Below are 27,050 nucleotides of genomic sequence, written 5' to 3' on the forward strand. Positions count from 1 at the left end.
AGCTGTAAAAGATTTTTTAAGTTGATGAATTACATGATCAAATTTGCAATTTAGGAAGGTCACCCTGGTGTTAGTTTGGAGGACATACTGCAGGAGTGCAAGACCATTACCATATTTGAAATCAGTTTGGAAAGAATTGTTATCGAAATAATCTTGATTCTTCCAGTCCAGAAACATGGTATCTGTCTCCATTTCTTTTGATCTCCTTTAATTGCTCTTAGCAATATTTTATTTTCATTCAACAGTTCTTGAACATATTTTATTAAATTTATTTCTCAGCATTTCATGTTTCTAATGCTACTATAAATGGTATTTTTTTTTGGGGGGGTTATTTATAAATTTATTTATTTATTTATTTAATTGGCTGCATTGGGTCTTCGTTGCTGCACACAGGCTTTCTCTAGTTGCTGCGAGCGGGGGCTACCCTTCATTGTGGTGCGCAGGCTCCTCATTGTAGTGGCTTCTCTTGTTTTGGAGCACGGGCTCTAGGTGCATAGGCTTCAATAGTTGCGGCACATGGGCTCAATAGTTGTGGCTCACAGGCTCTAGAGCACAGGCTCAATAGTTGTGGCGCTCAGGCTTAGCTGCTCCATGGCATGTGGAATCTTCCCAGGGCAGGGCTCGAATCCATGTCCCCTGCATTGGCAGGCAGATTCTTTACCATTGCGCCACCTAGGAAGTCCTTGGGTTTTATTTAATATCACTTTCGTGACCAAGGGTCAGCTTGGAATCCAGTCAGGACGGAGCCACGTTGGCCTCAGCACAGCAGGACTCACGTCCTCCCAGCCTGCCCTGCACTCACAGGTATTAGAGCCCTTGAAAAAAGAGCTCCTATAAGCAGCTGCTTCTTGTGGAAACTCGGACGCCGCTGGATAGGTCAGAGTGGGCTCCTAATTTCTGGTCTTCTTGTGTTTCAGTCTAAGCTTGTTCCAAATCCTCTCCAGGGCCACTTTTCCCATGAAGAAGGTGATGGCAAAATTACGCTTGTACCAGTCCCTGTTATAATACATGTGCTTCTGAAAATTTTTACTTAAAAATTCCTTGTAAAAGTCAGCCATTTCTTCTGCATTCAATGTTGCTTTTTGACCTGATTCAGCTCTCAGTCCCAGGCCTTTGGCTTTTAGTCTTGAGTGAATGAACTCTTCTTTTTCCTAGAAGAAGACAGCTATCAGAACTCCCTTTCTTCGTCTTGCTGTGTTTCCTTCTGGAGAAGTGTGGATGTGGATTTCCTGAGAAGTAGCCCATCTCAAAGCCTTATGAAAAGTCAAATTCTGGTTTGCCCAGAACTGCTGGTTCCATTTCTGTGTTTCTTGTCTTAATTCTCTTAACTTTTGTTCCAAAGGTGATTCATTTTCAGGGATGTAAAAGTGAACAGGTCGAAGGTTTGAATATTTATCTGGGAGTCCTATCCAATCATGGCAAGATTTTCTTGGAGGGCAGAATCCTGAGACCTGGCTCGGTGCTGCTTCCCTGCACTCGGAGCCGCGCTCCAATGGTATTGTTTTTAAATTTCAATTTCCAATTGTTTATTGCTACAATATAGAAATGTAGTTGATTTGTGTATATTAATATATCTTTTGATCATGCTTAACTAAATTATTATTTTTGGTAGCTTTTTTAAAAAATAAATTCTTTAGGAGTCTAAAAAAAGAACACGATTATATTTTTTTGAAAGAGTTTTACTTTTCTTTCAAACTTGTGTATCTTTTTTCCCTTGCCTTTTGCACTAAACCTTCCAGTAAAATTTTGAGTAGAAGAAGTAGTGGGCCTTCTAACCTTCCTCCTGATCTTAGTGGGAAAGCGTTTAGGTTTTCACTATTAAATATTAGAGTTATTCTGGCCTCTTAAGGTCATTAGACAGTTCATATTGTGTGTGTGTGTGTGTGTGTGTGTGTGTGTGTGTGTGAAACTCTGCTTTATTGGAGCAGAGAAAATAGGCAACAAGAATCACACTTGGTGCTGGCAGCTCTAGGGCTCCTGCCCCCATCCCTCTTAGCCCCAAGACCTGGGGGGCTCCCGCATGCACACAGGCCTCTCCTACTAGTTTGCTCCAGAAGAGTCTTCCACTTTGGAAAACTGCACTGAGCAGGAGCTTCCAGTGTGCATTTTGCCACCAACTTCATGATCAGCAGCAAATGCCCACAGTGACAGCAACAGCAACAAGACTGGGCTTGGCATTTCAGGAAAGGATGAGTAAAAGAGTAAATCAGACTCACAGCACCGTATGTTAACAATGGTCCCACGACAGAAGACTCGGCACCGGTGTGTCTAGCAGTGCCACACACACCCAGGGAAGCTAATGGCACACGGACAACCCTGGAGGGGCCTGATGCTATCACTCCCAGTATTAGAAAGGATTAACTGAACACCTATGTTCACATTCTCTGGGAGGAGTGTCAATCTGGGAGTTAATTCTTACTCTTCTGTTTTCTGGAAAAATATGTATAAAATTGGTATCAATTTTTCTGCAAATGTTTAAAAGAATTCACTAGGGAAGCCACTGGGCCTTTTTCTTTGTGAGAAGACTTCAAATTATGTATGAAGCTCTTTAATAGACGTAAGGTTATTGAGATTTTCTATTGCTTATTCAGGCAGTTTTCGGTAATTTGTGGTTTTCAAGAGATTTTCTCATTTCATCTAAGTTGTCAATTTTTTTGCCAAAAATTTGTTTGTAACATTTCTTTTTTACCTTTTTAATGTCTGCAGAATTTATAGTGATGTTCTCTCTTTCACTCTTGATATTGGTAATTTGTTTCTTTTTTCTCCCTTGGTAAGTCTAGGCAGAAGTTTAAAAATTTCATTGTTATTTTTTTAAGCAACTTCCTTTTGGTTTCTTAGTTTTTCTCTATTTGCTTTTCTGTTTTTCTGGATTTCTATTATTTTCTTCCTTCTACTTAGCTTGGCTTTAATTTGTTCTTATTTTTCTAGCATCTTAAGGAGGATGCTTAGGCCACTGTTTCGAGAAATTTTCTAATGTAACCAATTAAAGCTATAAATTCCTCTTGAAGCACTGTTTTAGCTGTACCCCACACATTCCAATATGTTGGGTTTTACTTACATGTATTTTGAAACAGTTTTCTAGTTTATTTTGTGATTTCTTCCTTGACCAATATGTTGCTTAAAAGTTCAATTTCCAAATATTTGGGGATTTTCTAAATATCTTTTTTGTTATTGATTTCTAATTTAAGTTGGTGTAGTAAAGTAATATATATGATATAATTTTAGTCATTCTAAATTTGTTGAAACTAATTTTTATAGCATGACATTTGGTCCATCTTGATGAATATGCCATGTGCACTTGAAAAATGTATAATAACATTTCATAACATTATAATGTTTACTTTGTGTGATATTAATATAGCCACTCCAGCTTTCTTTTTTTTTCTTTAAGAACTTTTGTTGAGATACAATTGACATTACAATAAACTGCATATATTTAAAATGTACAATTTGATATTTTTTCCTTATTAGTAACGTATATATCACTCCGGCTTTCTTATAATTAATGTTTGCAAGCTACATCTTTCTTCCATCCTTTAAGTTTTAACGTATCTATGTCTTATTTTTAAAATTGGTTTCTTGTAAACAGCATGTAGTTGTTTTATTTTATAATTATCAGACAATTTCAGTCTTTACAAATATTTAGACTATTTACATGTAATGTAATTATTGATATGGTTGAGTTTAAATCTACCATCTTGGTATTTGTTTTCTCTGTTTATTTTCATTTTTCCTGCCTTAATTTAGACTTAATTTAATATTTTTTAGGTTCTATTTTACTTCCACAAATGGTTTATTCATTAGCTTCTCTCAGCTTTTTTCTGATAAAATTCTAATTTTTCCCCCAAGAATATTTTTCTCTGGATATAGATTCTCTGTTGATTGTTTCCTTCTCTCGGTATTGTCCTATAGCTTGCTTACTTTCTGACAGGATGTCTGTGGACATTCTCATTTTTATTCCTCTGCATATGTGTCTTTTTTCATGTAATTATTTTTTTAAAATGTTCTCTTTAATGCTTGTTTTTAGCAGTTTAATCATAATAGCCTTTGTGTGATTTTCTTTTTTATTTATTTTTTCATCTTTATTGGAGTATAATTGCTTTACAGTATTGTGTTAGTTTCTGCTGTACAACAAACATATAGTTTCTGCTATATGTCATTGAATTTCCTGGATCTGTGTGTTGGCAGAATTAATTGAATGTGGAAAATATCTGACCATTTGTTATTCAAATATTTTTTCTGCTCATCCTTCAGACGCTAATCATATCTATGCTAGACTACTTCCTATTATTCTACAGCTCACTGAGGTTCTGTTGATTTTTTAGTCTTTTTTACCTTTGTATTTCGTTTGGACAGGTACTATTACTATGGCCCCAATTTCACTGATTTTTCTTCTACAGTGTTTAAACTATTAATTGCTTCTAGTAGATTTTAAATTTTGTCATAATTTTCATTTCTAGGTCCCCCCTTTGGTTCTTTTGTATGTCTTCCTTTTCTTTCATTATTTTGTTCATTTTTTCCCCTTTGCATCCTTGAGTATGTGGAGTAAATGTATGATAACATTTTAAGATCCCAATCTTCTAATTCTATCTCTGTCATTTCTGGATATGTTTCTATTGACTGAGTCTTCTGATCATTTGTTATATTTTTCTGCTTTTTTGTATATCTAATCTCTTTAATGGTTGCTAGGCCTCTGATTTTATATTCTGGAGTGCTAGATATTTTTACGTTAATTTAATGTGTTTTGATTTTTTTCTGAAGACAGTTAAATCACTTATGGATCAGTTTAATCATTTCACAGCTTATTTTTAAGCTCTTTTATCTTAGATGGATATAGAGTAAGTTTTATTCTAGAACTAAATTTACTCTCACCCTTAAGGCATGGCCATTTTACAATCTACTGAGTGCCTTAAATATGTGGCAAATTCTCTCCATTCTCTCTGGAGGGAATTCACTCTTTCGGGCCCATTCTTAGCTCTGGGAACTACTATGAATTCAGCTTACTGGTGATTGCTTTTTCCTCAGAAATTTTTCTTGTCTATCCTTGTGGAACTTTACCTTATAAATGGGCAGAATGCTATTTAGCCAAAGACGCAAGGTGAACCTTACACAGGTTTCTGGAGCTCTTTCTCTATGTAATCTTATACTCTCAGGTATGCAAACTTTAGCAACTTGGCCTCTCTGTATTCCAATCTGTGTCCGTTTAGCACAGTAATAGTGCTGGACTCTCTTTGAGTTCTTCCTCTCTGTATCAGTTGAGTGATGAGAAGTTCCAACAAGTACCCCCCTCCCCCCCATTTCTCAAGGATCCTAATGGTTGTGTGTTGTCTAATATCTGAAAATAGTTGTTTCTTGTATTTTGTCCGGTTTTCTAATGGTCTGGAGGGTAATTCCAAACTGCCTTACTTTCTCGTAGACAGAAATGGAAGTCTATTTTACCTTTTAACCATCAGCCTGTTCCCAATGTCAAGTTTCTTTCCCCCACTACTCAGGCCCCCAGCATTTGTTTTATCTTACTTTTTGGGTGGATAGGGTTGAAAGGGCTTAGATCTTATGCACAAATAAAGGAAGATAAAGAAGAGAGAACAAAGCACTTACAAGGCTAGCAAAGCTTTCTATTTCTAAGATTGGTTCTTCCATTAACAAGTACCCCAATCATTTTTATGCTAAAATATTCTCTGTCCTTTTTTCAGCCTTATCTAATATTACTAAGATTGTCTCCTTTTCATAAGTCTGGTATATTAACATGCTAAAATAGTCTATAATTTTTTTTTCTGTGTTTTACAAAACTCTCTTGTTATTTTGTTAGTTTCTTCTGGCTCAGTATCCTAAAAGGAGACCTTAGAAAGTAGTAAAGAATGGAGAAAACACTAAGATGGGAGAAATATTGGGTCTTAGGCACTGTGGTTATGAGGACATTCTTCTTGAAGTTAATGTTTGCTTCTCATGGGAGCATAGTTTTAATGTCTGCCCAGAATCATTTATCATTCATATTTCTACCTGGGAGAGTATTTATTTAAGCGCTTAGGAGGCCAGCATGAATACCCTGGGGAACGGACACAGAAGATAAAGTAGATTTTCCCCATATGACCTGCTTTTTGTTATTTTTTATTTTATGACTTTGACATAACTGGTTCTTCCTTTATTTATCTCAAAAGATACTGAGGTTATTTTTCATAAGCACTGTTTTCTTTAGGTAGAATGAAGCCACCTTAATAAACTAGTTAAATACAATATTTGTAAATGTCTTTCCACTACTGTATTTTTGGAAATTGTATATAATATTGACAAGTATTCTTTATACTATGTTGTAATTTTATTTTCCATAGTACTTATTATCATGCTATATACTCAATTGCCTCTTACATATTTACTCCTGCTCCACTGCAACCTGTCCTGTTGCTTTCCACTCAACCCTCTATATTCACTTTCTATCCTTTTCTGCTTTGCTTTGTCCCCCAGGTTTACAAAATGTATTGTCTGGCCCCTATATCTGGCTTCCTTGCGTTGATGGTTGGGTCCAGAAAATTGAGAGTCCCTGTAGAAGACTGGAGGGAGAAAGAGCATTTCCTTCCCATAGTCTGGCAGTGGTGGTGTTCCTCCATAGATAACAGCGCTCATGGGGTGATTTCCTTCTCTTACTTTAGCTCTACCAAGCTTCAGGTACCACTGTACCTTCTATTTTTTCCTTCAGGCTTTGGCATAGTGATAATTTCTCTCTGTTTAGGTGGTTTACTAAGCCTTGTTAGCTGCCTTAATCTACCCATTCCTCTATAAGTAACATAAACTCCTGTCATTTAAACACTTCTCTGTGTGTCTCTTTTTCTTATTGGGACCTAGCCTGATATAAATTCCGTTCCATATAGTGTCTGGAGAGCTCTTTTTAAAACCCAAGTCAAATAATGCCACTCCCTTATTCCAAATTCTTCAATAATCTTCCTTTACAATGAGAATCAAATCCAAACTTCTTGATAGAACCTCAAGATCTTAACTCTGCAATTTCATCTTTTTCCAGTCTCTCACGCTCTTATTCTGCAATAGCCACACTGGTTCTCTTTCTCTTCCATGAACATGCCAAACTTATTCACGCTTTGGAGCTTGTATACTTGCTGTTCTTTCAACCTGGCAAGGTTGTCCCCTAGGTCTTTCCATGACTGACTCCTTCTCAACCTTTGCGTTTCTGCTCAATCACCTTCTCTGAGAGACCTTCACTGATCAACTTATCTAGATCCATATTTTATATCCTATTATCTTCAATATTATTTCCAGTGGAGTCAACAATTCTAGCAGAAGGATTCTTTTTGTTTGAGATAACCACCCTTCTGTTTAAAGGCTAAGAGGCTCTTCACACACGGACTCTCTCAGGAGCATGGTCACGGTGTCTCTGTAGAGTAAGACATGCTACCTTTCCACTTCCCATTTGGAGCTCGATTTCTTCCCCTGCCAACAGGAGACTCCCAAGCGCTGGTTCTTCTCAGACACACTAAACGCCAGGAAGACTGCTATGTTCGTCCTCTCTTTCAACAACAGGGTGGTGTCTCCCTTCCCCAGGTCCGCTGCTTACTTACCTGAAAGCTAATAAGGGTACTCCATTGTCCTGAAACTTAATCCCAGGAGGCAATGGATGAAAAACTATCACATTAACTAAAAGCATCCACGGTCTATGTTGGTTGCTGATTCTCATTCTAGATGAAATTGAGCTCTCTCAGTGGCTCCTAAAAATCTCAATGTCCTGTACAACTGTTGTTAAGCCTCTTGGGTAGGTGTGAGGAGGAACTGTCTTGGAAGTGACTTTGCAACACTCTCTCCCACACCAAAGGTAGCAAAGTTGCTTAAAAAAATCAGATAAGTTGTTTCCCTGGGGAAATTCTCCTAGAGCAGAATATTCTTCGATATGGGAAATGTTCTATATCTGTGCTGTCCAGTATAGGAACCATGAGTCACATATGGCCGTTGAGCATTTGAGATGTGGATGGTAGAGTGAGCAGCTGAATTTCAAATTTTATTCAAATTTAAGTAGTTTAATTTTAAATTTACAAAGCTACATGAGGCTAGTGGCTACGATATTAACACAGCTCTGGAAACTTCCTATCAACACAACACAGCCCAAGTGCAAAATTTTGCACTTCTGTTTTTTCTATGAGGTATGATCCAATGACGGATTGGCAAGACTCAGAATTATTTTGGGAAAGTACTACATATAAACAAGAATATATCTTGATTAGGTACCAATTTGTAAGGGGTATTGCTTCTTGGTCAGTTCATTCTGGAAACCACACTGAATAGAGCCAAATAGTGTATTGTATTTCTAGTGTTAATCCCCAATCACTTCTGTATGTGGTATGGATAAAATTTGTAGTTACTGTGGCTCAGGAAGTCTCTGGCATTCTTTGTTTTAAGTCTACACTGACAATTCCTCTCAGCTAAATCTCATGCTAATTCTTCTCCAATTCTCAGACTTGCTGAAAAGTCAGTATCAGTTTTGACAAAGCCAAACACTATTATCTCTTTCTGTTGTTGCTCAAAATCCATCCATTAAAGTACAGTCACTGTGCATTGGCTATAGAGTTATGTTAACTATGTTCCAAAGCTTTGGCTAACACTGTTCTTATTTCATAAAATATTGTACATGCTGGTCTCTGGCTCTTTTCCAATGTGAATGGGCTCCACTTGTTCAATCTGTAAAACTTTACCTTGGTGTCCTTTAAGAGTCAGATACTAAGATGGGTTTAAACATATATCTCTTAGGGGAAGGTGTCCATGTGAAAGGAATAGGGAGGTACCCGGAGGAGGCTGGGGGATCCATCTGACCCCAGGCCAGTCTAACCCAGAGTGAAGGAAAGAGGGAGAGAATGTTGGGTGGAGTGTCATATAGTGCCAGCAAAGCCATCGGGGAATCCTCCAGACAAAGTTAGCCAACCGTAGTCTCCTGTCTCTCTGGAAAGGGATTGACCTTAGTGTCACTGCTGCACTCAGTCAGTGGCTGGAACAGCTTAAGGAAGTAGCAGCCTGAAAGCAAACACTGGATTTCTAAGCTGGAGCTCTTGGTCAGTTACACTCTCTGTAGTAGGAAGTAGGCAAAGCACACACTCATGGCCCCCATAGCTTGTACAATTCTGTTTCAGTTATGATGGATAGACAAGAAGATGAAAGATAGGACAGCTAGAAAATAAAATGTCTGAATGTTGCATACAGCCCTCTCCCTCATTACTCAGAATTATCTCCACTACTAAGGTTAATTCCAGTTCTTCTCTATCAAATGTTTCCACTGGCTGCAGAACTGGGGTTAGAGGCTACCTTCTTGTAACTTTTCTGGGCTTTTTACTTAAACTGCTAACATATCCATTTACAAATGGGTCAAGCTGGATCTGGCCAAGCAGGGCTACATTAGTAATGCTTGGAGATGAAAAAACTGACCAATATATCTTTTTAAAAAAACTCCTCTATTCAATTCTACTTCTTTATTTCCAAAATATACCAAAGAGAAGCTTTTCTTTTGTCCAGTTTGCAAGCTACTGTTATCAATTAATCTATAGTTTTGGGGTCTTTAAAGAGGTCTGATAAATAATGTACTACTTCCTCATTCAATTTCAGAATAACTGAGAAATAAGAAAACAAGAGTCAGTAGGTAGAGGGCCAAAAACTATGACCTTAATTACTGATAAAACTACTACTGGAAATTTGACTTATACCTGTGGACAAGTTGGCTCCCAAATGCTGAATCTCAAAGGAGGAGGTTTATCTGTTTAGCTTTGTCTGTGCAAGAACAGAGCAAGCCTCCTCTTCTCCAAATGCAGATCCCATCCAAGCTGCAGAGGAGAGCAAGCACATGGTTTCTGAAAGCTTTCACAGTTGCTCTCTCAAATTCACCAATCAGTTGGACTCACTCCTACTCTTCTGGGATTGATGAGTGAGGGAGGCTGAGAAAGGCCGGGAGTGTTAAATAAATAGAAGGAAAGATCAGTGGTGGGGAAGATGCATGCCCTCCCTAACACAAAAGACAAAATACCAAAATGACACGTCAGGGTCAGTAACAAAGCGGAGACCAATGATTCTCTTGTTCCAGGGTAACCTTCACATTGTCTTAAGAATTCTGAGTTTACCAATAGTTATATTTGTATGCTGTCTCTCTGTATGGATTCTTGAAAGAATATATTTTCTTTTGTTTTGGCTCAAAATTTTGGGTCAGAGTATTTTAAAAGAAGTTCATGGAAGCTATGAATTCTTCCCTACCAAAAAATATACAAACTCATCTTCTGCCTTATTGATTAAAAAAGAGATTGGATTTCTTTATTTGACTCAAAACTTCAGGTCTCTTTTCTATACTATTTTTATTTTGTGTACACGCGCGCGCACACACACACACACACACACAGGACTTGAGGGTCTAAAGTCCCTTTCTTTCATTTTGTTTTCCTTAAGCTCACTTGAGATGAGCCCAAATCACTATAATCCTGACTTTTGAACTTGGGGAGTTTATGTGAAATGGGCCATAAACTCATTCTGAGAAAAGGTTACTTAATGCCATTTCTGTGTTACTATGGAGTTAAATCCCCTTTCTCAAACTCACTGTTACATTGTCTTTCTCAGGTCAGAAGCTCAACCTGACTTTTATGGATTTGGGGGAAAAATTATAGTAATTGAGTCCCTCTGTATTGTGAGTTAGTGTAATGCAGTGGGTAGGAATGTAGGCACTGGAGTCAGGCATAGTTGTACTTAACTCCCAACTCTTGGATCTTGTACACACTGCTAGACCTCGCTGGTAAAACGAGGACAGTGATGGTACCTATGCTACAAAGCTATGGTGAGGATTACAGGAGATAATGCATGTAACGCAGTTAGCGTGGTGCCCAGCACACAATCAGCAGCCAATAGGAATCAGCTATTCTTTTTGTTACTATTATTTTATTCAATTTTGTATTAACAGCATCTGCCACAATTGTTGACACAGAATAAGTGCTAAAGATATATTTGCTAAATAAATAAATGACTAGGACAAGTCTAGTTACTTTATTCTTCCTGTGCCCAAGAGTAGTGGGCCTTACTATAGTTTGTCATTATATGATAGAATTCAAAACAGACCTGCCACCCTTGAGTCCTTCTGCCACCAGCAGAATCTGCCTGAAGATATGGTACTAAAAATTGTAGCATATCCAACTATTATACTGTTAAGAGAATATCTGTCAAACACACATTTACTCAGGAAATTCTCTTTAGGATAAATCAAAATGTTTCCACTTAGTGAACATACTCAATAAGACCTTCATTACAGAGAGGTTTCTGAATTTACTTGTTTACGTAGACCCTTTTCCAGGATTGGTGCAATTCTTTGCGAGTCAAAACTCAAACTAACTTAGAATTTACCTGAGAGGTAGAAATAGCCTACCTAGAGCTATTTGCTCTTTTTTTCCCCTTTTACAAATATATCCATAATTATATCTATCGAGAGAGAGACATAGTTGTTTTCAGATTAACTTTCATTATTACATGGATCCCATGTAATTTTCAGTAAATCTCTCACCAGCCCCCCCCCCCCCACTCCTGCCCCCCACCACCTCAGTACATCACCAAAAGTTTTCATATCAGGAATCACAGGTTAAGCAAGTATTTGTTTAAAATAGTCCTTCATTGCTTTCGTGTTCTCTCTCACATGATTTTCCTCCTCTGCCTTGCTGAGCAGATAGAATCTTAGGAGGATGTCAGCTTGCCAAATAATTGAGATTCTTTTCAGTAATATAGGACCCAAATCAAAAACATTCCTGGAGACTAGAACATTTACAAATGTTATTGCTTATACAGATGTGCGGTGGAATGGAATAAAATCTTAGGTATGACAACAACAAATTATAGAAATATGAGCTGCCTTCAGGCACATGAATATATACATAAGGATAGAAATATTTTGGTGGAATTATTACTGAGGATGTGGGATCTTTAAAACAATGTTTAGGAACAGAGGATTTCAAGTTAAAATCAAGGGAACCAGTCAATAAATATTTCTTGAGCACTGATTATGTGCTGGTCACAGAGGATACAGTCGTGAATGAGACAACAGAATCCTAGCCTGGGCTTACAGCCAGATGCAGCAGATAGACAGTTAAACAATTAAATAATTCAGGAGGGCAGAGTGCTTTGAAGAAGTTCGGAGTCTTGTCGAACTTATGCTAAGTGTAGATTGAGGAGGAGAGGGGTTTTATCTAGTCTGGGAGGTTAAGGAAGATTTCTCTCTCTCAAAAAAATTGATGCTTAAAGCAAGACTTACAGCTTGGCTAGAGAAGTTGCTCTATCAAGGCAAAGGCAACAGGATGAACAAAGGTCCATGCAGAGTTGGGAGAAGCCCAGTGTATTAGTTTCCTAGGGCTGCCATAACAATGAACTGGGTGGCTTAAACAAGAGAAATTTAACATCTCACAGTTCTGGAGATCAGGTGTTGGCAGTGTTAATTCCTTCCAAGGGCCATGAGGAAGAATCTGTCCCATGCTTCTCCCTTAGCTTCTGGTGATTTGCTGGCAGGCTTTGGTGTTCTTTGGCTTGTAGAAGTATCACTTCTGTTTCTAGGTACCTTTTCACGTGGTGTCCTCCCTGCATCTACATCCAAATCTCCCCCTTTTATAAGAATGCCAGTCATATTGGATTAGGGGCCCACCTTACTTCAAAATGACCTCATCTTAACTAATTACATCTGCAATGACCCTATTTCCAAATAAGGTCACATTCGGAGGTACTGGGAGTTATAACTACAACACATGACATTTAGAGGGTACACGATTCAACTCTTAATACCTCATATATCTAGCCTGCAGAGAGGAGAAGAGAGTGTGGTTTGATGAGATTTTAGAAAGATAATTAGGGTCCAGGCACACAACACATTTTTAGGTTAAGTTAGGATTTTGTACATTTTCTAGGGACCATAGTAAACCATTTATGATTTTTAAGCGGGGGAATGAAAATGATCAGATTTGTATTTTTAAATGATTGCTCTGGTTTCAGTGTGGGAGATAGATTAGCAGGTAGGTAAAAGACTGTATCGCATCCCTCCACTTTTCTCTGTTAGCATTCCTTTGGTTATTCCTTTAGATATATTTCTCCCTACTCCAAGGCCTTGAATGCCGTTCAGCTGGCCTTTGGGATGCCCAAATCTCTTCCCTGTGTAAAAGACTCTCTTGGAAACTTTCTACGCTTCTGAATTCATTTGTCATCCATACTATGTTCTCCTTTAGACAAAAACAGATTACAAAGTTTAAATTTGCACAAAGAAACTTGTCAGATAACTCGGTTTTTGAAGATCATTGAGACTTCACTTTAAAGTTCAAATGAAAATATTGCTAATAAAAATGTTTAGCAATTAATAAAAAGACAATTTGTCTGTAGGTGTAAAATTTGTATAAAATCGAGTTTTTAAGCCTGGGTTTTTACAAAGCAATGAGAGAGTTCTTTAAGTTCCTTTTTGGTCAATGACTTGCAAAAGCAAAAGCGAGTCTGATTCAGGTGACTTTCCCAGAGCTCCTTCTGGCTCCCCCACGTAAGCTGCAGGATTTCAAGGTTTCAAACCCCACATCATCTGCAAGCCCTCCCTGGCTGCTTTATGCTGATAGGCAGAAAACTACTTTTAGTGATCTAATCTTCTCATAGGATTATGCCTGGGGATAATAAAACTTTACTAAATGCCCGTGGGAATTTAAAGATAGCCTTTGTAGAGAAGGTAATCTATTGTCATACTGCATAGTAGTAAAATGGAAGAACATTGAGAGTGATTAACAGAGCAACTAAAAGACATAATAAAGGGGCCTCTGAGTCTGAGTTTCTAAGAGAGAAGAAAGGACCATCACTTAAATATTGATCTTAAGCTTGAACATGTGCTTCTGTGATCATCATTGGCTGGATAAAGTTTATTCTACTGTTTGTTTTAGTCCTGCAAACAAAATTCGATTTCTTCTGTTATGTTTCTTCCATTCAGAACTGGAACATATTTCTGTGATTATTTGTTTAGGAACTTCTGCATTAGCTAGGGTTCAGACTAAGCTAATGTAGTAAGGAGAACCCAAACTAAAGCAGCTTAAAAAAGGAGCATTTTTTCTTCTCTCTCACAAGAGTCCAGAGGGAAGTGGTGCAGGGCTGGTGGGACTTCTCTGTTCAATGATTTTGCTCAGGAATCCAGGCTGGGTAGAAGCTCTGCCATCCTCAACGTGTGGGTTCCTAGCTGGGTCTAAAAGTGGTGGCTCCAGTTGTTGGCATTTCCCAGCCAATGGGAGAGAGAAGAGTCCAGGTCAAATGACTTCATCTCTAAGGAATTATGCAAAAATTGCAAAATCATCTTTGCCATTCCATGACCACTCCTAGCTAAAAGGAATACTGGAAATACAGTTTCTAGCTGGTCACCCTTGTACCTTGATAAAACTTGGGTGGTGATGGTGGGTTATTACTAAAAGGGATACTGGGGCAACTAATGGTTTGTATCACACTTTCATCCTCTGTTGAGCATATTAAGGCTCAGAGAGGGGAAATGACTAGCCCAAAATCCCATGGCTGTTGAAGCTTGGATTTCTAGACTCCTGGTAAGGGACAGACTTGACTACGTGTCTCTGGGAATTGCCTCTTATCCTGTTACCTTCTTATTGCCGATATTAGGAAGAACTGTGGACAAAGGTCAAGAGTTTGTCACTTGGTTTCCAGGGATTTCTAGGAATTAATTAATTTTAAGTAGTGGTCTCAAAAGCCCTTTCAATTTACTAATTTGCTTGTCAGAATAGAAAGATAATAGTAAGCTTCTTTTTACTTGCTTTAGAATCATTTTCTCCATACCAAAGTGCTCAACCCTAAATTCATATTGGTCCATCTTTGTTTCTTTTACAGATTTTCAAAGTAAAAATTCAGCTTTCTGAGGAAGTCTATCACTGTTTATGCTAGTTAACTTTTTCACATTATTGTATTTCATTCTGAAATTGTCACACTATCTGCTCAAATACACAAAGTAGCACATAAGATGACATAGAATGTGATCATTCTATTTCTATTAATAGAAATCCTATTTTCATAGATATCTTCTCTGCCACTTCCTCAAGAGAAACATGGATCAAGGAAACTGAATAGGCAAGTATTGGGTATGAGATTTTATAAGTGTGAAAACAAAGACTTACATTTCATTCTTTTTTTTTTTAACATAAGTATTAAAAGTAATTCTTTTCAAGAAGACCTAATTTACCCTGTTTTATTCTTAGAATTATATTGCCTTTGAGGGAGTTTTTGATTGAGACTAAAAAATCTGGGGTGGTGCTTTTGGCTCTCTGGGGCTTTGGAAGGAAATAAGAGTTTAGTATTCTGTTTTCTCTTGATCAGTTCTGGACAAGATTGCCTCCTCTTTTCAGCATAGCAACATTTTTGCTCCATTGGTCTCACTTACTCACTGGAGAAACCCAGGATTGTATTTTTCGGGGATGAAAATTGACCAATACTACACATCCCCTTATACCAACTATTCAAGATGTGTTTCTGAATAAATAGCATCTTTAAAAGGCCCTCAGGAAAATAAGTGTTAGGATAGTATTTGCTTTCTTTGGATATAGTGAAGGTAGTTTTTCTTGTCCTTTTCTAAAATTTCTTAAATTTGCTTATTGAATCTTGCCAAGTCTAAGAATAATGTGTAGTGGGAAAGTGAAAAATGATGGTCAAAATTCTCCTCTGATTAATTGATCCCCAAATTCAACCATTTGAAGTTTTATTTTTCTTATTTATTTTTTTAATTTAAGAGTAAGAGAAATTTGTTAAAAGAGAAAAAAAAATCTTTGTCATGTACCTCTCCTGCCTCTCCCCCCAAAACAAAATTTCTACCTCTCTTCTCTCATCCATACTCTCCTATTACGTATTCCTTTATTCAGACCTTGACACATCATGCCAGTTTGTCTCTATTTCAATAGGAACCACATAAAACACCACTGGGTGAGATAGGAAGCTGGCAAAATGGAAAGTTTCTGCTTGTTACTGTTACCCAGGAGTTGCATCGAAACTCTGCCCGTGTTATGAACCTCTGCTTCATAGACTTTCCGTCTCCTGTGACCCCATATATGGTCTGAACTGACTTTTGACCCCTGCAAGCCTTTGAGAATTAATGTATACTTCCACTGCCCACAGCTTAGAGGGTTCAGATCTACCTTAACTTACAGGTTCTGAGTCCCTTCCTGAGTCTGACCTACTTCTACATCTTCTCATCCTAGCCCTTAGCCTAGCTCTTCTCCTTGTGATCTTTTAGGCATGACCAGTATTCTTTCTTCTTTAAAAGGTTATGAGCAAGCAGCTATGCTATGTCAGAAATTTCAAAAGTTTAGAGGGTATAGAATAACATTGCTTGTTCCAAAGAAAGCTTAACACTAAAATTAAGTCAACACATTTAATTGTGTTCATGGTGTTTACTGTGCTAGCAATAACATTTTTTTTTTGTGTATATGTTCTTTTATTGTATACTTTTCCATTATGGTTTATTATTTTTTTATTATTTTTTTAAATCTATTTTTTATTTTTATTTTTTGGCCTTGTTGGGTCTTCGTTGCTGCGCATGGGCTTTCTCTAGTTGCAGCAAGCAGGGGCTACTCTTCTTTTCAGTGCTTGGGCTTCTTTTTTCCTTTCTTTAAGAACTTTTATAGCAATAACATTTTAATAGTAAGCTATTAATTTAAATGAAAATAATATTTCTATACAGCTAAGGTAAATAGGGTAATCTGAAAAATAGTTCATAGGTGGGAGACTAGAAGTCTGTTTCTTTAGGCTTCATCTTCTCTTGATCAATTTCTGATCAATTTCTTCTTCCTTAAATTCCAAGGTATTATTTAGCAGCAGTTCCTGCCCATACTCAAGCATTTACCTTGAAAACTTTTCTAGACAAGAAATCATTATCTATCTCTTCTAAATTTCCAAAAGCTGGGGAGGGTAAACAAGTTAGCCAAGGATTAAAATATTTAGATTTCAACTATGCTCGGTTTAGTATAAAAAAAAAAGAGTTGTCTTAGAGAAACTCATTCAGATGATTAGAAAGCTAAATTGGCAGCTGATAATGAAGAGGGATAAGAAATAGCCCACCTGTTGGAGCATTTTGGTTTTGGTAATATTATCATTTAAGCAGATTGCTTTCCTAAAACCAGCTTTAAAAATGGCAGCGTGGGGGGAAGAAAGATGGCGGTGAAGTAGAAGGACATGGAATGCATCCCTCTCCACAAATGCATTAGGAATATACCAAAAGCTGCAATAATTCCCGCAGAGAACCAGCTGAACACCAGCAGACAACTTCGGACACCAGAAAGGACTACAAAGATCCTGACATAGTTGGGTAGGACAGAGGGGAAAAAAGGAGAAAGAAGAGAAGAAAGGAAAGGGATGGGTCCCATTTCCTGGGGTGGGAGGATCTAAAACAGAGGGGAGATTGCCAAATTTGGGGAAACATCCCTTATCTGACAGGGAAACCCCTTCTCCAACGGGGAATTTCCTTGGGTCAGTAGGCAGGCATTTACGACTGTTCAAAGAGAGTGAAGCGGCTGAGCTGTGGCAGATGGGAAAGAGTGAGGAACACACAGAGGGTCCACACCACGGCTCAGCGTACCTGGACTGAGACGTCGATTCACAACTGAACAGGGGGTCTGGGAGTGGGAGCGTGGGAACCGGAGAAGTGGTTCAGGGTGAGAAACATTGTTGGCAGTGGGGAGATGGACCAAGAGGACAGGAGGGAAGAAATCTGCAGTGAAGAGTGCCTACCAGAGAAAGCAGCAAGACCATAGTGGCGGCTAGATACTGCTGACTCAGAAGCATGGGGGAGGAGCCATGGGCGTAGCCTCTCTCTCCACACCTGAGATGGACAGAGGAAGAATCCCTGTGGGCCAAGCTAATGCACTCAGCGATAACAAATGCCCCTTGGTGGGGCTGGCTTAGAGTGCCTGCAGCCAAGAGCCAAAAGCCCACAGAGTGGCCCAACTCTGAGACATTGTGTTTACACCTGAGCCACCAGCATCCCTCTGCAACAGGCACCACCATGCCTGACTGAACCTCCGTGACCCAGACAGGGCGCCACTGCTCATTCACTCCCAGGGGAAGGAGCCACTACTGCACCCTCTCTCTCCCCACACACCAGTGCTTACAGATGAACAATAAAGGAAGCTCTGCTAATCACAGAATAATACAAAAAACCCAAGGCAAGTAGAAGGACACTTACAGCTGAGACCCCAAGGAAACAGAAATATTAGTATTAATTCTCTTGAACTGGTCCATTCTGGGGTCAGTTCTAGTTTTTTTTGTTTGTTTGTTTTATTAATTATGATCTTAGTCCTAAGGGATCTACAAGTTTTATAACATATTTTTTATTCTATATTTATTTTCAGCCTTTTTATATATTTCTATTTCTAGCTGTTTTTTGTAGTGCTGACTGTATCTCTCCTACCTTCTTTTCATCTCTATCTTTTATACATTTCTTTCTTTTGCTTTTCATATTTCCAGTCACACTATGCTCTTCTGTTGCCCCGTCTTCTATCCTTTTTTAATTTATTTTATCTTAATACTTATAAGCAATATTATTGGTCTGCTCTGTCTCCTTGCTTTATTTTTCAGATGACACACTGCTTTGGTATTTATTATTAGGTTTTTGTCTTTATCTTTGTTCTTAGTATAATTGATTTCATTCTGAGAATCTTCAGTCTGTCTGGTGGTACTCTAACTCTTTATTATATTTGATCCTAGCTTTCAATATCTCCCTGGATTTGTGTTTGTGTGTGTGTGGTGTTATTTGTTTGTTTGATTTTGCTTTTGTTTCTGTTTTGTTGTTTTGGTTTTGAGTTTTGGTTGGTTTTCTCTTTGAATGTATGATAGCATACTGGGGTTCTTCTGTCAGGTCTTTCTAGTGCCTTATGTTCTACTGGATGCAGTATTTGTCTGTCTTATACATGTATGTGTTTCCTAGACTTAGTATTTGTTTGACTCAACACTCTGCCATTAGTCTGGGGCTTGAACAGTCTTCTTTAAACCCCTTTATTGCCAGGACAAGCAACCTCTGAAGTTTGGATTACCATAAGAAAACAAAGACACACCATGCAGGCAAAGGAGCAGGAAAAAAACCCACAAGACCAAATAAGTGAAGAGGAAACAGGAAAAAGGCCTGAAAAAGAATTCAGAGTATTGATAGTAAAAATGATACAAAATCTCAATAACAAAATACAGAAAATACAAGAAACAGTTTATAAGGACTCAGAAGAAATAAAGAACAAACAAACAGCAATGGACAACAAAATAACTGAAATTAAAAATACTCTAGATGGTATAAACTGCAGAATAACTGAGGCAGAGGAATGAATAAGTGAGTTGGAAGATAGAATGGGGGAAATAAATGCCACAGAGCAGGAAAAAGAAAAAAGAAAAAAAAGAATAGAAGACAGTCTCAAAGACCTTGGTGATAACATTAAGTGCACCAACATTTGAATCATAAGCATCCCAGAAGAAGAAGAAGAAAAGAAAGGGTCTGAGAAAATATTTGAAGAGGTTATAGTGGAAAAATTCCCCAACATGGGAAAGGAAATAATTAACCAAGTCCAAGAAGTGCAGAGAGTCCCATACAGAAAAAACCCAAGGAGAAATACACCGAGGCACATATTAATCAAACTAATGACAATTAAACACAAAGAAAAAATATTAAAAGCAGCAAGAGAAAAGCAACAAACAACACATAAAGGAAAACCCATAAGGATAACAGCTGATCTTTCTACAGAAACTCTGCAGGCCATAAGGGAGTGGCAGGATATACTGAAAGTCCTGAAAGAGAAAAACCTACAGTTAAGAATACTCTACCCAACAAGAATCTCATTCAGATTCGACAGAGAAATCAAAAGCTTTACAGACAAGCAACAGTTAAGAGACTTCAGCACCACCAAACCAGCCTTATAACAATTGCTAAAGGAATTTTTCTAAGCAGGAAACACAAGAGAAGGAAAAGACCTACAAAACAAACCCAAAACAATTAAGAAAATGGTAATTGGAACACACATGTCAATAATCACCTTAAATGTAAATGGATTAAATGCTCCAACCAAAAGACACAGACTGGCTGAATGGATACAGAAACAAGACCCTTCTATATGCTGCCTACAAGAAACCCACTTCAGACCAAGGGATACATATAGACTGAAAGTAAAGGGGTGGAAAAAGATATTCCATGCACATGGAAGTCAAAAGAAAGCTGGAGTAGCAATACTCATATCAGACAAATTAGACTTGAAAGTAAAGACTATTACAAGAAACAAGGAAGGTCACTACGTAATGATCAAGGGATCCATCCAAGAAGAACATATCACAGTGGTAAATATCTATGCCCCCAACATAGGAGCACCTCAATACATAAGGCAAATGCTAACAGCCATAAAAGGGGACATCGACAGGAACACAATAATAGTAGGAGACTTGAACACCCCACTTACATCAATGGGCAGATCACCCAAACAGAAAATAAATAAAGACACACAAGCTTTAAATGACACATAAGATCATCTCGACTTAATTGATATTTATAGGACATTCCATCCAAAAATGACAGACTACACTTTCTTCTCAAGTGGACACAGAACATTTTCCAGGATAGATCACATCTTGGGTCACAAATCAAGCCTTGGTAAATTCAAGAAGATTGAAATCATATCAAGCATCTTCTCAGACCACAACACCATGAGACTGCATATGAATTACAGGAAAAAAACTGCAAAAAATACAAACACGTGGAGGCTAAACAATACGCTATTAAACAACCAAGAAATCACTAAAGAAATCAAAGAGGAAATTAAAAAAATCTAGAAATAAATGACAATGAAAACACAACAACCCAAAACCTATGGGACGCAGCAAAAGCAGTTCTAAGAGGGAAGTTTATAGCAATACAGTCCTACCTTAAGAAACAAGAAAAATATCAAACAACCTAACCTTACACCTAAAACAATTAGAGAAAGAAGAACAAAAAACCCCCAAAGTGAGCAGAAGGAAAGAAATCATAAAGATCAGATCAGAAATAAGTGAGAAAGAAAGGAAGGAAACAATAGCAAAAATTAATAAAACTAAAAGCTGGTTCTTTGAGAAGATAAACAAAATTGATAAACCATTAGCCAGACTCATCAGGAAACAAAGGGAGAAGATGCAAATCAACAGAATTAGAAATGAAAAAGGAGAAGTAACAACAGACACCACAGAAATACAAAAGATCATGAGAGACTACTACAAGCAACTATATGCCAATAAATGGGATAACCTGGAAGAAATGGATAAATTCTTAGAAAAATACAATCTTCCAAGACTGAACCAGGAAGAAATAGAAACCATGAACAGACCAATCACAAGTATGGAAATTGAGACTGTGATTAAAAATCTCCCAACACACAAAAGCCCAGGACCAGATGGGTTCACGGGCGAATTCTATCAAATATTTCGAGAAGAGTTAACACCTATCCTTCTCAAACTCTTCCAAAATATAGCAGAAGGAGGAACACTCCCAAACTCGTTCTATGAGGCCACCATCACCCGGATACCAAAACCAGGCAAAGATGTCACAAAAAAAGAAAATTACAGACCAATATCACTGATGAATAGAGATGCAAAAATCCTCAACAAAATACTAGCTAACAGAATCCAGCAGCACATAAAAAAAACATACACCATGATCAAGTGGGGTTTATCCCTGGGATGCAAGGATTCTTCAATATATGCAAATCAATCAACATGATACATTATATCAACAAATTGAAGGATAAAAACCATATGATCATCTCAATAGATGCAGAAAAAGCTTTTGATAAAATTCAACATCCGTTTATGACAAAAACTCTCCAGAAAGTGGGCATAGAAGGAAATTACCTCAACATAATCAAAGCCATATATGAGAAAACAAAAGCCAACATTGTTCTAAATGGTAAAAAATTGAAAGCATTCCCTCTAAGAACAGGAACAAGACAAGGGTGTCCACTCTCACCATTATTATTCAACATAGTTTGGGAAGTTTTAGCCACAGCAATTAGAGAAGAAAATGAAATAAAAGGAATCCAAATTAGAAAAGGAGTAAAATTGTCACTCTTTGCAGATGACATGATATTATACATAGAAAACCCTAAAGACTCTACCAGAAAACTGCTAGCACTAATCAATGAATTTAGTAAAGTAGCAGGATGCAAAATTAATGCACAGAAATCTCTTGCATTCCTATACACTAACAACAGAAGAGCAGAAAGAGAAATTAAGGAAACTCTCCCATTCACCATTGCAACAAAAAGAATAAAATACCTAGGAATAAACCTGCCTAAGGAGGCAAAAGACCTGTAGGCAGAAAACTTTAAGACACTGATGAAAGAAATCAAAGATGATACAAAGAGATGGAGGGACATACCATGTTCTTGGAGTGGAAGAATCAAAATTGTGAAAATGACTGTACTACCCAAAGCAATTTACAGATTCAATGCAATCCCCATCAAATTACCAATGGCATTTTTCACAGAACTAGAACAAGAAATTTTACGATTTGTATGGAAATGGAAAAGACCCCAAATAGCCAAAGCGATCTTGAGAAGGAAAGATGGAGTTGGTGGAATTAGGCTTCCTGACTTCAAGCTATACTACAAGGCCATAGTGATCAAGACAGTATGGTATTGGCACAAAAACAGAAAGGAAGATCAATGGAACAGAATAGAGAACTCAGAGGTAAGCCCAAGCACATACGGGCACCTTATCTTTGACAAAGGAGGCAAGAATATACAATGGAAAAAAAACAGCCTCTTCAATAAGTGGTGCTGGGAAAATTGGACAGCTACATGTCAAAGAATGAAATGAGAACACTTCCTAACACCATACACAAAAATAAACTCAAAATGGATTAAAGACCTAAATGCAAGGCCAGACACTATAAAACTCCTAGAGGAAAACATAGGCAGAACACACTATGACATCCATCAAAGCAAGATCCTTTTTGACCCACCTCCTAGAATAACGGAAATAAAATCAAGAATAAACAAATGGGATCTAATGAAACTTCAAAGCTTTTGCACAGCGACAGAAACCATAAACAAGACATAAAGGCAACCCTTAGAATGTGAGAAAATACTTGCCAATGAAGCAACAAAGGATTAATCTCCAAAATATACAAGCAGCTCATGTAGCTTAATACCGAAAAAGCAAATAACCCAATCCACAAGTGGGCGGAAGACCTAAATAGACATTTCTCCAAAGAAGACATACAGATGGCCAACACACACATGAAAAGATGCTCAACATCACTAATCATCAGAGAAATGTAAGTGAAAGCCACAATGAGGTATCACCTCACACCGTTCAGAATGGCTATCATCAAGAAATCTAGAAACAACAAATCTTGCAGAGGATGTGGAGAAAAGGGAACTCTCCTGCCCTGTTGGTGGGAATGTAGGTTGGTACAGTCATTATGGAAAACAGTTTGGAGGTTCCTTAAAAAACTGAAAATAGAACTACCATATGAGCCAGTAATCCCACTCCTGGGCATACACCCAGAGAAAACCATAATCCAAAAAGAAACATATACCATAATGTTTATTGCAGCACTATTTACAATAGCCAGGACATGGAAGCAACCTAAATGCCCATCAACAAATGAATGGATACAGAAGATGTGGCATATATATGCAATGGAATATTACTCAGCTATAAAAAGGAATGAGATGGAGCTATATGTAATGAGGTGGATAGACCTAGAGTCTGTCATACAGAGTGAAGTAAGCCAGAAAGAGAAAGACAAATAATGTATGCTAACTCATATATACAGAATCTAAAGAAAAAAAAAATGGTACTGATGAACCCAGTGACAAGACAAGAATAAGGATGCAGATTCAGAGAATGGACTGGAGGACATGAGATTGGGGGGGGGGGGGGCGGGGGGCCAAGGGGAAGCTGGGACAAAGTGTGAGCGTAGCATAGACATATATATACTACCAACAGTAAAGTAGATAGCCTGTGAGAAGTTGCTGTATAACAAAGGGAGATCAACTCGATGATGGGTGATGCCTTAAAGGGCCAGGATGGGGAGTGTGGGGAGGAGTCATGGGAGGGAGGGAATATGGGGATATGTGTATAAATACAGCTGATTGACTTTGATGTACCTCAAAAACTGGTACCAGGGTGTAAAGCAATTATATTCCAATAAAGAGCTTAAAAAATATTGTTTCCTCTGAGATAATAACATCACCATTATAGAGAGGTTGATATGGACAGACTAAGGTTGTGTCAGTGATATCCCAAGCACATTCCAATACAATTGAATTCAGGCTACGGACCTTTTAGTTTGTTTACTTAGTCTTAGCTTTTCATTTTGTTTTCTTTTCTTATCTCATAAATAACGGATGATCCACTATCATGGAAATATTTAATTGGCAGACTGCATAAAACAGCTCATGTAATGAAATTACCTTTATAAATGGTATAGAAATCTCAGAAAGTAAAAATTGACATTTGTTTGAAAAAAAAAAAAAAGATCATGAACAGTCAAATTATTTCCCTTAACTACAAAGTCATAAGGGCTTTTGAATGTCCTATAAAGGAGGAAAGTGAGTTCTTTTGTAGTGTGAGTTTCGTCACAAGGAAAAAAATAATTGTTGTTCCCAAAGAAATCGAGCATTAGTGGTTGTTAGTGAAAAAAACCTAAGATCATGTTATTGGAGCACATTATTGGAGTTTATGGAGATGATAAATGTTTTCATTTTAAATCGGCATTTAAAATATTTGCATTTGTTTGAGTAAATGGTAGAAGAAAACAAAACTCTTTATTCGGAAAAAAAAATGGCAGTGTGGAGGTAATTTTGGTACGTGCACACAGTATAAGATTAAGAGCTGTTAGGGAGAGACTCAGGAGCATTACAAAGAAGAGAAGCCTGGAGACCGGAAGCAGTGAAACCAAACCTCCGCTACTTGGAACTATTGCTCTTTAGTGTCAGCCTCACTCACTTTCGTATTTAGACACTTAGACATTTAACTCTTTTCAAGTCAGTTTTTATACTTCCTGCTCTTTCTAGTACCCTGTCCTACCCAACTCTTCCACAACCTTGGCTCTCACAGGAATAATAGTAGTAATAATACCCAAAGCAACTAACGTTTATATAGTACATTACATCTTATAAATGCTTTCATATATATCATCTAGTTTAATATTTATATTAGCATTCATTCAACTAGTATTAAATGATCGCTGGCTGATTTTCAAAGTGAACGGTATAGGCCTAGTGAATTAGGTGTTACAATCCTCCTTTTATCATGAGGAAATAGTGCTTAGGAAGTTTAGGAAACTTTCCCAAAAGGACACAGCTTTTATGTAAATCTAGGATTCAACTTTAGGACTGCCTACTTTATGTATTATGTTTTTTCCTATGGTACCTTGACTATTGAATTAAAGGATTAGTGAATCTGAGTTTCCGTGACCTGGATCCTTAGTGCTCTATGAAAGCATTTGTTTCTGATGGAATTTTAAGCCCTGAAGTTTGTTTGGACTTAATTTTCAGTGGATACCATGTCCTTTCATATAAATATCTTCTGCTGATAACACTGAAGAGTTTCTTTGATTCAGGTACACTATCTTGCTGCATAAAATCCAAGGGGCTTTCTGTTATTTACAGACAAAAATAGTAAATCCTCCACCAAACAGCACACCTTAATTCCTTATTCATTATTTTTGAATATACCATATGTAAATTTCATTAGAATGAGGTTTTTGTGTGTTTTGTTCAGGGCTGTATTCCCAGTATCGATCCATAGTACATGTTCAACAAATATTCGCTGAATGAATGAAAGTGCGTTGCTTCTGTTGATATGGAGGTAAAAATGAGTGTAAAGTGCTTTGTATACATCGTTCATTCAACAAATTAAACATTGGCCAGGCACTGTACTAGGAACTGAGGATAAAAGATAGATTATGTCCTGGTCAAATGATTATGTATTTCTTTTAAATTGCAGGCAATAGAATTCCTATATCCTTGCTTAATCAAAAAGAAAAATGAGATGTGTTGGCTCAGGTAACTGGGAAGTTTGAGAGACAAGTATGGCTTCAGGCATTACTTATCTAGGCAAGGTTCGCATGCTACAAGAGGTATCTGCTTCCTCTTCACTTTGCTTTCTTTGTCAGCTTTTTTAAATTTTAAATTTTTTTTAAAGATGGGCTATCTTTAAAAGACAGCAAGGAAGGAAAACAATATATTCCTGGCATACCTTTAGCTAGTGGTTGCAGACTATTTCTAGAGAGTTGTTGTAATATCGATGAGAGATGATCTGAATCAGGGTATTATCAATGGCAATGAAAAAATAAACTAATCTGAGCAATATCTACAGAGTAGAACTGATTGGTATAGAGGAAGAGGTAGAAGAAAGTCTCCCAATTTTTTGACTAGGGAATCCAATGAACGGTAGTGCCATTTACCAAGACAGGGAACACGGAAGATGGAATAACTATTTTGAAGAAGATATGTTTAGTTTTGGATATGTTGAGTTTGAAGTTCCAGTATGAATTTAAAAAGGAGTGGACATTCTGGTCTGAAAAGTATAAAAGAAATCTGGGCCAGAGACATATAGTTGGAAGCCATTAGCATGAAGATGGTAACTGATACCATGGGAGTAGATGAGATTACATAGGAAAGATTAGGAGAATGTGAACAGAAAACATCTTCATACTGAACTTTGAAGAATGCTTATGACTAAAGGAGGAGTAAAGGAGGAGTCCACAAAGGATACTGAAGAAGAATAGCCAGAGATTTAGAATGCGGTGTCATGAAAGTCAGGGCAGAAGGTATTGAGAAGACCAGCATTACCAATATGTCAAATGTTGCTGAGAAAGTAAAAAAATATGAGGACTAAAATATATAGGAAATAGAGGTGAAAGTCTTGTCAAGAGCACCTCGGTGGTGGTGGAAACCAGACGGCAGTGTGTAGAGGTGTAGTCAGAATTGAAGACACAAGTGGAAGACTTCCAATATATTTTTATGTAAAAGAGAGGCAAAAAAATAGGATAATGACCAGAGCAAGACATGGGATTGAGGAAGACC

At 37.5% G+C, this 27,050-nt stretch overlaps 1 protein-coding gene across 1 annotated transcript in view; it reads right to left on the reverse strand.

The window, feature by feature from the left end:
* Positions 1-740: 740 nt before the first annotated feature.
* Positions 741-27,050, reverse strand: part of LOC130848442 (cytochrome c oxidase assembly factor 8-like) — a 34,785-nt gene continuing 8,475 nt past the window's right edge. Inside the window, exons 3-4 of the mRNA XM_057726924.1 lie at positions 1,254-1,493; positions 741-1,151 (exon numbers count right to left, since the gene is read on the reverse strand). Of these exons, the coding sequence (XP_057582907.1) occupies positions 891-1,151; positions 1,254-1,493 (501 nt within the window). The 3' untranslated portion in view covers positions 741-890. The remainder of the gene's footprint in view (positions 1,152-1,253; positions 1,494-27,050) is intronic.

This window comes from Hippopotamus amphibius, chromosome 3 (assembly GCF_030028045.1).
Source record: "Hippopotamus amphibius kiboko isolate mHipAmp2 chromosome 3, mHipAmp2.hap2, whole genome shotgun sequence".
Lineage (NCBI taxonomy): Eukaryota > Metazoa > Chordata > Mammalia > Artiodactyla > Hippopotamidae > Hippopotamus > Hippopotamus amphibius.